Below are 10,913 nucleotides of genomic sequence, written 5' to 3'. Positions count from 1 at the left end.
AAGGGAAACTAAAACACTATTACATTTTTTATTTCCTTACAAACTTTCTGTCTATCTTTATCATAACCCCAGGTAACTATTCCTTGTCAGCACATAAAAAAAGAAAAAGAAAAAAAAAAAAAAAGGCATGTCTTGGATTGTGGCCCATTCTGACTGTTTTACTTTTGATGTCGGCTTGCTCCACATTTATTTTGGTTTCTCTTTCCTGTATTGCTTCCCTTCAGCCTCTCTCAGGATGTGTAGTGTTTCCTCTATAAACCAATAGATAGTTTGCACGGGGCGTTTTTGCAAGCAGCTTCCCTGCAGAGTAAAAAATATATATATATATATATTATTTATATGCAGAGCTGGCTTTGTACTTAATCATTTAGAGTGACTATATCTACTATGCGCTCATAATAACTATGATTTAGTTGGCTTTAATTATCACTATAGTCTCTCCATATTTTCCTATAAATGAGACATAAAAGTATAGTGCACTCACGAGGATAAGACATACATGAATTTCTCAAACAGAATAGTTTGGAGTTTTTTGTGTGTGTGTGTGTGTGTCAGGAACACAGGGGGAGGTAGATGCTCGAAAAGGTTTCTGGGAGGAGTCCCGCTTTTTGCAGTGTGACACGTGAAACTTTCCTGAGAAGTTGGTTGGTATGTTTGCTGTGTGCTTGTGCGGCGGCGCTCCGTTAACTCGGCAGACAACTTAAAGCGAGCGGACGGAGTGTGCTCCTGCCTATTTTTAGAAGTCTGCCTAATGGGGGAAAACGAAGGGGCTTGAAGAAACTGCAGAGGATTTGGAAGGTCTCGACTTGGGCTGCAATGAGCTCGCACAACAGCGCGAAGTGACGGAATAAAAAAAAAAAAAAAAAAAAAAAAGTTAACCGAAGTACGGCGCTTTGCTTCAGCTCAACCTACCTTTGAGTAAAACGCAGTGGCCACTGGAGAATGGCTGCCCAGTGCGACACTTTAAGCGGATACTTGCAGCAGTCTGACCAGGGCTCTAACAGCGAGCGCAGCGCCGACTCTCCTCTCCCGGGATCAGAGGAGGATCTGTGCGGCCCCCATCCGCTGCCAGACCCGGAGTGGACTGAGGAGAGGTTTCGAGTGGACCGCAAGAAGCTGGAAGTCATGTTACTAGGTAAAAACAACAACAACAACAACAACAACAAAAAAGTTTCAACATACAAAGTTAGTGTTACGTTTTCACCGACTGTCCACGTTTCATCTAATTGTTGCCTTGCCTTGTTTTGCAGTGAGTAAGCCCACTCAGACAGCTCTTGTCCGGGCCCTTTGTTTAGTTTTGAAGTGTATAAATACACTTTCAGTCAAACAGTTTTTGAGATTCGTGTTGGCACGGTCTGGAAACTTGAGCGTGTCATGTGCGTGATCCGGAAACGAACTAATTAAGTCAATTAAGCCAAGCCAATTAGCTCAGGGCTTCCACTTAGTGTCCATACGTCATAAAGAGAGAGAGGAAAAAAAAAAAACAGTAGCTGACCTCTGAAATAAACCGTCACTGACTTTAAATGCCGAGAACTCGTACAGAAAGTTAAATTAGTTTATGCCAGTTAACCATCAGTCATGTGCTGTTCTTATCGAGGTAGTAACAAGCTCTGAACACAAGCTGTCGCCACCCAAACTCCTGTGGTGTGTATTTGTTTGTTCACTAAACTGAAGTTGACCTGAACTTGCAGTTTGCTTCAGAAAAGTAGACTGCACACAGAAACATCTTGGGCAACAGCTTTGGCTTTAATTAAACAAAATAAATAAACTGAAAGTTGATTAGTTACATAGAAATAAGCACAGTTCGTAAACAGTTCATTTGTGGTTTATTATATCACATTTTCATTATTCCGCCCTAAAGCAAAACACCAGATTAGAAAAGTATTATATCTGTCATGTTGACTTTTCCGGCATGTTTGGCGATACTCTGTTTTGTTCTGGTGATAAAATTGATTCAGTGTGTGATATCTGCTCCAATGACGTCCAAGTGACAGTGAACAGTTAAAACAAGCTGATGACAGGCTTGTAAAGAGAGGCTGGGCTAGTCTTTACAGTGAGGTCCCTGGAAACTAAAGGTTGAGGTCATTTTTCAATAATTTTCAAAACACGAGCGTGTGGAATATTAGTACATTAGGTAAGAGGGCTGGATTCCCTATCAATTCCACTAGAAGACAGTATGTTGGACCTGAGAAGCATTCAAACAGGTCCTGAGGGGGAACATTATTACTCATAATTACATTGATATCAAAACAGGGATGGTATTAAGTGTGTCGACATTGCTGATAGGTGTATAGCTTTACATTTTTTCTGGGTAGTTTGGTGAAAGCTTTTCATCAGTAATATTTAAGAAGTGCTGATTTGTGAGTAAGCTTCGGAAAGCAGCTGGTCTTTAAGTAAGTTTATCCTTCATCCTATACACACAGATGTATACACACACACACACACACACACACACACACACACACACACACACACACACACACACACAAAAAGCTCCACTTGAGAATGTCCTGGTCGCTGCCTTGCTGCTCGGTACATTCCACAAAGCTCCATGTCATCCCGAACTCTTCCAGGAAAACAACTTAACCAGAGGCCGGCCCTAAACCCAAGTCTCCCGGACATACCATGCGCCACGTAATGCAGTGTCTAAATGCGTCACATTTGTGCATGTGTGTGTCTGTATACGTTGCACATAATCTATCCAGTTTAGTGGGCCTGTGCAGTTCGTTAGATCGGTCTCTCATGTCTGCCAACATCTTGTTTCCCAACCGCTTCTTTAATGACATCATGGCTGCTCGTGTTGACATTGCAGCTGGGATGCGGAGTAGAAACGGCTGCAGCGTTCATCTGTCTCCGGGTGTTTCTGGTCAGTTGTAGGTTCAGGTTTAAATACCACGCTATCTCAGCTGAGAAACAACTTTAACCTTTGACCGCTGACCCTCCAGAAGAATCCAGGATGTCTTGTTCCATCGTGGTTATCTGTCAGTCGACATTACACAGTCCCTGTAGTTGAGTTTTGCAAATGTTGCATTAGTATCTACAAAAAGCTAGTAATGATCTAGATTTGTTTCAACTCAAAGGATTAGATATTCTCACCATCCTTTTGCTCTGTATCTGAAGATGTAAATTCATATCCTCATAAACGGCTCTTTCAGTTTCATCCAGTTTGGTCAGAAGTCTTAACATCTGGCTGTGTTTTGTTTGGATAAGCTATAGATTTTGATGTGGTACATCATGTTCTGAAAGCCTGGGTTTGGGCTATAATGAAATCATTTGATGGGAACGCCAGTATATTTTTATCCAGTATTTTATTGTCTGTGGCAGTATATCTGGCTCATCTTTCCTGAAAAACAAAGTGTGCTTGAGCTGCATGTAAAATTATGCTATCATCACTTCCCAAACAATAGCCTTCTGTGTTTGTCAGATCCAGGTAATATGTCTGCACTAGTTTTGCACTTTTGGTGCTGCAATGATCATCTGGTTCAGAATTAATGAGTATGGGACGTGATTACAAATTATATTTCAGCGCCAGACATGCATTTCATAAAGTAGACAGGGAAACTCTTCAAACTGCTTTGGAAACAGCATTCACTGTTCAAGTCTTGTCATGAATAATTAGGTTAGTGGTCCATCTTTAAGGAAACTGCTGGGAGGTTTCGAGGCACAGGACAGATGAACACATGTTTGTGTACGGTCTGACTAAATATTCATCAGTTGTCCATTCATGCATGTAATTATATTTATAGATTTCACATGTACATTTGTCTAAAATATGTTCATGTACGGCGGCACAGTGGCGCAGTGGTTAGCGCTGTCGTCTCACAGCAAGAAGGTTATGGGTTCGAGCCTCGGCCGGGGGCCTTTCTGTGGGAGTTTGCATGTTCTCCCTGTGCCTGCGTGGGTTCTCTCCGGGTACTCCGGCTTCCTCTCACCGTTCAAAAGACATGCATGTCAGGTTAATCGGTGATTCCACATATTGCCCTCAGGTGTGAATGAGAACTTGAATGGTCTTTGTTTCCATCTGTCTCTGTGTTGGCCCTGTGAAAGGCTGTCGACCGGTCCAGGGTGTACCCCGCCTTCGACCAAAGTGAGCTGGAATAGGCTACAGCCCCCCCGTGACCCTGTTCAGGATAAAGCGGGTATAGATAATAGATGGATGTTTCTGTAGGAAATAATATACAGTACATGTATGCATTCACTCAGAGTATATTTTTATTACTTTGTTTTTCCTATTAGTTAAATATCATCCCAGCAGTTAATTCACTAATTGATTGCTTGATATGGTGAACAAACCACTGTAGTTTTAAAGATACAGCCAGAGACAGTTGTTTACATACGAGTGCATTTAGGGCCATATTGGCACTTATAACACGAATTTGAAAATGTTATCACAATAGTACACTTGCATATCTATCTGCAATGTGCTGCGTTAGTGCTGGAGAATGGTTTTCCTGCTATCATATATTATTCTACTCAATCACAGTTGTCTTGGGTGGCACCTAGGTTAAAGCCGCGTTCCCAATAACATACTTGTCTTTGACTTTTATACGTACTGCAGCTACCCTTACAAAGTATGTACTGTTGTAGGTATTATACATACAATTGGGACATGATACTTCATCATAAAAATGTGCCTTGAAATTGTACCCTCTTGGTCATATCTGCGATCCATAGGGTGACATTTGAATTAAAAGGAAAAAGGATGCTATCTGGAAGGAGTACGCTACTTTGCGAGTTGCAACCATGTTCAGCATTACTACCACCAACTTTCTCAGTGGCTCAGTTGATCTGAAATATCTTCTGAAAAGGATTGTGGGTCAGAACACCCAGAGAAGCATGCTGGCCTGCATACTGCAAAATTTAACTGAATGTAGTAGGACATCCTGGTATTTTGGGCATTCTGCATTTCACGTACTATGTATTGGGACATACTAAATCTTTTTCTGGCATACTAAACAGTATGGTAGAATGGGTATTGGAATGCACAGCAGAATGCAATGATGGGGTCCTTGGTGTTGGGATGGAACTTGTTTTGGTGGAACATTTGCACATGAGGCAGAGAGCCCTGTCATTAAAATGGCTTAACCCCCCCCAAAGAAAGACCAAAAGGAACCAAAGAGGCCTGCAGGATTCAAATCTTTGTCAAAACTTGTAAAGAAAAAAAAAAAAAGTTTTCGTTGCTTCCTGTTGCGATGGGGACTTTGAAAACAGTAACACCTACGTAACAGAAAGGGAGGAGAATGCCAACTGAAATAGTCGCTTGATGACGGGTATATACCCAGTCTAAATCCAGTGAGTCAGACTACGGTGATAGTAAACCTGGCTGTACTCAGAAGGGCCAGCTGAGGACATCAGACTGGTGAGAGCTGGTAGTCGTGGGTTGCATAAATTCTGGTCAATAAAAATGACCCAGAAGCTCTTTGTGCCCATTAAAAGATGTTTGTGACTCAACAGCATGTCGCCACACTGAAACACAATCCCAGCATACACACTCAAATCACTCTCTGGATCCGCCGTACATTACTTATTCCCCGTTCAGGCACAATTTGCATCAGGAGAAAATGGAAACTATTAACTGCTTACCAATTACAAATTTACTGTCTCTCACATTGGCAGGGACGCAGGTTCCTGGCCATAGATCAGTGAAGAGAGTGAAAAGTACCAACAAAATCTCACCGTGACAGATATCTGGGTTTACTGTTGTACTCTTGGCACCCCAAAGTAGAACTCCCAAGTTAACAGCCCGGAGACCTTCACAGAGGCATGAAAGCTTGACAGATAGTTTTATGTGTACAGGCGACAGTGCAAGATAACATTTGGGCCTCTTTTTTTTGCATTCATTATGAAGTTAAGAGACAAGGGTCAAGTGTGGGAAAGAGGTAACATTTTCTCTGTCCTTGTCTGCATGTGCGACAAGGTTTTCCATTAACAATGTCTTCCCCTGTGCGTGGGTTCAGTTTGAGGAGCTCTTGCTGCGGGTTTCCTTGCTCAGACTAGCAATGGTGGTGGTGGTGGTGTCTGTAACTTGACATAGCCTCCTGGTGGGCCAGTGTGTACACACATTGTAACAACATGTTTGCTGAGTAACTGCAGCAACAACCTACAATTAGGCTAAGTGAATCATTTTCTTCATTGAACTAATTTGTTTTCCTGCTCCTGAACCACAGGCTTATTATCAGTTGCTTTGATTCTGGATGGAAAAACTGTTGCATCTGGCAATTAGAAAGTACAAAGTTTTTCCAGGTATTTTCAGTAGTAGTGTTAATGTAGTTGATATGATATTATGCAAATTCACTGCTACTTCAATGACTACAGTCTGTGCAGAAGACGCTAATGCTAGTTCTCGTGTGTTGAAATGTTTTTTACACAAACTTCATCTGTTAGCTTTTATTTTGGAACCCAGCGGAAACTATTCTCTTAAAGAGGAAACTGGATGTCTCTGAAGATGTGATTTTTTTTTTTTTTTCAGCATTTCTCTTCTTTTTCTTTAAAGAATGACTTCTGTGGCTTCTATACCCACATAATGAGAGGAATATGTGTGAGGGCCTCATCCTCCTCTTCCTCCTGGGTGCTGAGTAAGACTCACAGACAGGAAGTGAATGTCTTGTGGAGAATGTGCTGCAGGCTTTCTCCCTCTCTCATTCCCCCCCCCCCCTTTATTGCTCCCTCTTGAGTATTCAAACACTGCTCTGTTGTTCCAGCTTCCATCAGATCCACTGTGGAGTCAAAAGACTTTCCCAGGTCTTTATCTGATAGATACTACAACACAATCCTCACTTTAACCTTCTAACCTCCCCAAATCCAGGCAGAAATGTTCCGGACAACATCCAGGACATCAGAAGCTACAGAGCAGCTGCAAAGTTCATTTTATATAATCATAGATCATTATGTACATAATTGACATTTTAGTACAATTTTTAAGTTAATTGGATTTTCAGGAATTGGACTGCATGTCATGTAGCATCATTATATTTCACTCCTGTAAAAATGGAAAAGTCGGGAACTTGGAGGGAAACCTTACACAGACTACCTTTGGATGAAATGCAGTAAAGAGTGGAAAACAATAGTTGGGGCCAGAACTACAGAGGAAAATCCTTTTCCCATGGCAAGATGTGAAAATCCTTTATTCCCTATGATGAGGGAGTCATCTGTCATTTGGGGATATTTTGATCTTTAAACCAGATTCTGATTGGATTCCGTGCAAAGTGTTATAGTAGAAAATTTGCCACAGCAGAGAATGTTTGATTTTGTAGTTCTGAACCTCAATAAGAACAGTTTCCACTATCAGGACAAAACTGCTCTCCTTTCATTTCAGCAAAATAGAAGTGCAGTTGTTTCTGGATGGAATAGGGTCTGCCTCATTTGCTTTCAATCTGATTGAAAATTTGTGAGACACTGAGATGAAGAAATTTCCCCTCGGGGATTAATAAAGTGTATAAAATAAAAAAATAAAAAAATTCTCCAGTGGTCAAATCCCAATTTGAGGGAACGGCTCAATTGATCTGTTGTTCAGGAAGCAATCATCGTAAATATTCTTGTTTATCTTCTGTCAGAGTAGGATGGGTGCTGCATGGCTCCATGTCAAAGACTTATAGGAAAATAAATTGGATCAAAGAAGTATATAATTTTCAACTTCAGCAATTGTAAATTTAGTTTGCTAGCGCCAGCAGTTTATGCTTTGTAAACGTTGTGATCATTTTTCTTCTTTACTTTTTCTTTACTGCTAAGCAGTTGGAATAATTTTAATGATATCGGACAAATGTAGACAGTAGAGTGAATTTCTTACCGCTGCACCTCTGGAGAAGCACTGTAATATTTAAACTTCTGACGACTCAAGAAAAACAACCTGGTTTCATCATTCAAGTTATCGAAATCTGTTAAAAGCAGTAAATTTGGAGCTAAATATACACATTTGCGATTTTCACTAGACAGTGATAAGCCTTATCGCTTTTGAGAAAATACATCTGTAAATGTTACAAGGTATACAATAATTCTGTCAGTTATTTTACCTGCACTGTGCAGCCCAAAGTGTTTGACATGACAAATAAAAGTGAGCTTTGGTAAAATCTCTTGACCTGTGGCTGCGTATGCTACATTTCGGAATCATTAATTAAACTAAAATAGAAAGCAAACACACACCAGAACATTCGGTTTGTCGTTAAGTTCTTTTAACTGCTGATTTTACTCTTCACTGGTCTTTCCTGGGTTGCCTCTCACCACCTTTCCCTACTCCCTCCTTTTCCCTCTCTTTCTTCCAGATTTTACTGAAACATGCTGATACAATTAAACAATTCTATTCGACTTTGCTTACGCGTAGAATTCCTTCATCCTGGGCATGATGAAGCTTTCAGGAGCTGTAATATAATTGAGCTTCAGTCGGCGGAAAAACCTGTAATTCATTACTCAAAAAAATAAAACCAGGAGTCCTATTTCAACGGTCCGAGTGGAGCTGGAGTGCTGTGACCCATTTCTATGCTCCTGGAACTGTAAATGGGCTGAAATGAATACCTGTTTTTCTACGTCCCTCAAACCTCCTTTTCTTCAACCCTTTTCAAAGTGCAGATTTACATTCTGTCTGGTTTGCGGTTGCTATTTTAGAAATGTTTCTGGGGGGGGGGAGGGGGGGGGGGGTCACGCTCACATGAATGCTGAGACACACGCGCACACCAACACATGCACACCACCCGGCCCTTAACCACTCCCCCAAGAGCTTTGTTGTTTATCTATGGAGAACCTTGGGGTTTGGTTTGTTGTTCTCTCTCCTCATTCAACAATCCAATACAATCTGCCTTTTCTCCACTTGCCTTGATTGGAGGAAAAAAAGCATTTTTATAAGAGCACTATTTAGATCTAGTCTTGGCCGTTGCCATTGGTATTCTTCACTTGAACAAAGGAGAATGACTGGGAAAAAAATAACTCATTTATTAAAAGTTCGTCCAATGGCAGGCATTTCATTAAAAAACAGCTTAACTGAATCATTTTAATTTCCTTAGATCTGTTTTATTAAACACAAACCATTCTGATTAGACATACGAGTTAAGATAACTCAGAGTTGAGTGATCAAGTATTCAAGCTGAAAATTCCCATCACTAAAATCCTGCACAGATTCCTCATGTCTTTCGAGGGATGATGAACTACCCTGAAGTTGATATAATGGATATAAAATGTCCGCGATTTCCCAATAGTACAATGTAATGTTTACAGTGCAACTCTCAGCCTGTGAAATGAGACTAACTCCCCAATGCTCCGTGGGGGATCTGAAACACAGTAGATACCAGGCACCAGGAATGTACAACATTGTGTAATCACTTGGCAGCATGCACACAAGGGAGATGATAACCCAAACATATTACCAACAACAGCTTGATGTTAGATGTCTTGTTTCCTGTACTGGATGATCCACATGGAAAGATGCATGTGTGTGAATAGAACGCGCTTCTAATATGAGGTGATAATGGACTCGCTGTTTATGGACCAAAAAAAACGATTGTGGTCATAAAATGTGAGCACAGCTTTAAGTCTATTTCTAATAACTTCTTGAACGTCCTGAGTTTAGTTTCCCTGGCAAGATTTCATCTTTGTCTGTCGGACAGCAACATCTGGCACTTAGTGCATTTATTTGATAGTATAGTTGCCAGGCAACCCCACAGGAGTTGAGAGGTGCTGTTTTGAGAACAGACTGTGACTTCTGCTCAGCACAGAAATATGATGACAGGTGTTCAGTTTTGTCGGTATTCACTTAGTTTACCAAAGCTGGAGAATTGAGAGTGGTATCAAAGCACCACATTATATTGCTTAAGATTCGAGTCCTGGTTTATTTGATGGCAGCCATGGCTACTGGTGATAACGGCAAAAAGGGGTTTGAATTAATGAAAGAATAATAAGGATCATGACTTCAAAGGAATCCTCAACCCAAATCTAGTAATAACTTTCATAGCTGGTTATTTTGAGTACAATCACAGAGTTGTTGGTACTGTTTATATTGTATAAAAATAGGGTGAAATGTAATTTGCCCCACATCTGTTTTCTTAGACTACTTTCAAGTAACCATAACAAATGTAGATTGCATCTTGTCTTCACAATCATCTATCAGGTCAAAACATTGCGTCACATGATGCGCGGGAGGCATTTAGGATCCCTAAATCAGGTTTGTGGTAGGAAGTATATTTAGATCCCACAAAATACCAATAACCGTCCAAGTTTTCTTTTAAAAGATAAATATGTCTGTGTTGAAAGCTAAGGATGTTTCTCTGGCAGCATTGATATGAAAGCTCACATGAAGCAGACAGCTGTTTCTGCTGTAGTTGTACACTTCCCCCATCCTGACTTGGTGATTAAATACCGCTGTTGCCGTGGAGAAACAGCTGAAGTGTCTCTCAGGTCTTTTGTTAAGATGCCAACATGGGTCAAATCTGCCAGAGCAGTTCACAGGAAGACTTCAGTGTTGGCTTTTGTCTGTTTTCATTTAGGTCTCGACCCTGTTGCCAACCACTTGTTTGCTGCAAGGTGATACACCTGTAGAAACAGCGTATCTTTGAAGTGAGGCGTTCAGGCTTGATTGATGAGAACGGCCCCCCATCAGTGAAGCAACCTTACTAAATGCTATTGACTGTACTGTTTATCTTTCAAGCTGATTTTTTTTTTACACAAGTTTCTCTGTGTATGCGAATGTGAGGGGTAGTGGTGGGTGAAGATACACAGCAGATTTACTTTGAGAAGTCACGTATTTAATCACTTGTTTAGCAAAAATTAGACTAGCTATTTTATCAAAATCTCAAACCAAACTTTCAGGAAATATTCAATATCACAACATAAAATTGCATATATCAAATACAATTTTTTTTTACAACATTTTGTTTTGACTGACATCTCAGGATTAATGTGAACAAAAGAAAATGGCATTTACTTAAATA

The 10,913-nt window shown here is 40.6% G+C and overlaps 1 protein-coding gene across 1 annotated transcript in view; it reads left to right on the top strand.

Moving 5' to 3' along the window:
* The first annotated feature begins 464 nt into the window (after positions 1–464).
* LOC138617687 (protein bicaudal C homolog 1-like) overlaps positions 465–10,913 on the top strand; it is a 55,177-nt gene continuing 44,728 nt past the window's right edge. The window contains exon 1 of the mRNA XM_069692881.1: positions 465–1,135. Coding sequence (XP_069548982.1) covers positions 943–1,135 — 193 coding nt within the window. The 5' untranslated portion in view covers positions 465–942. The remainder of the gene's footprint in view (positions 1,136–10,913) is intronic.

Source organism: Brachyistius frenatus, unplaced genomic scaffold (genome assembly GCF_029030835.1).
Source record: "Brachyistius frenatus isolate BFR_SWC_R1_liver_20210118 unplaced genomic scaffold, ASM2903083v1 Contig_13, whole genome shotgun sequence".
Classification (NCBI taxonomy): Eukaryota; Metazoa; Chordata; class Actinopteri; family Embiotocidae; genus Brachyistius; species Brachyistius frenatus.
The sequence above is the reverse complement of the archived record's forward strand: the minus strand, read 5'-3'. Positions and strand labels throughout refer to the sequence as shown.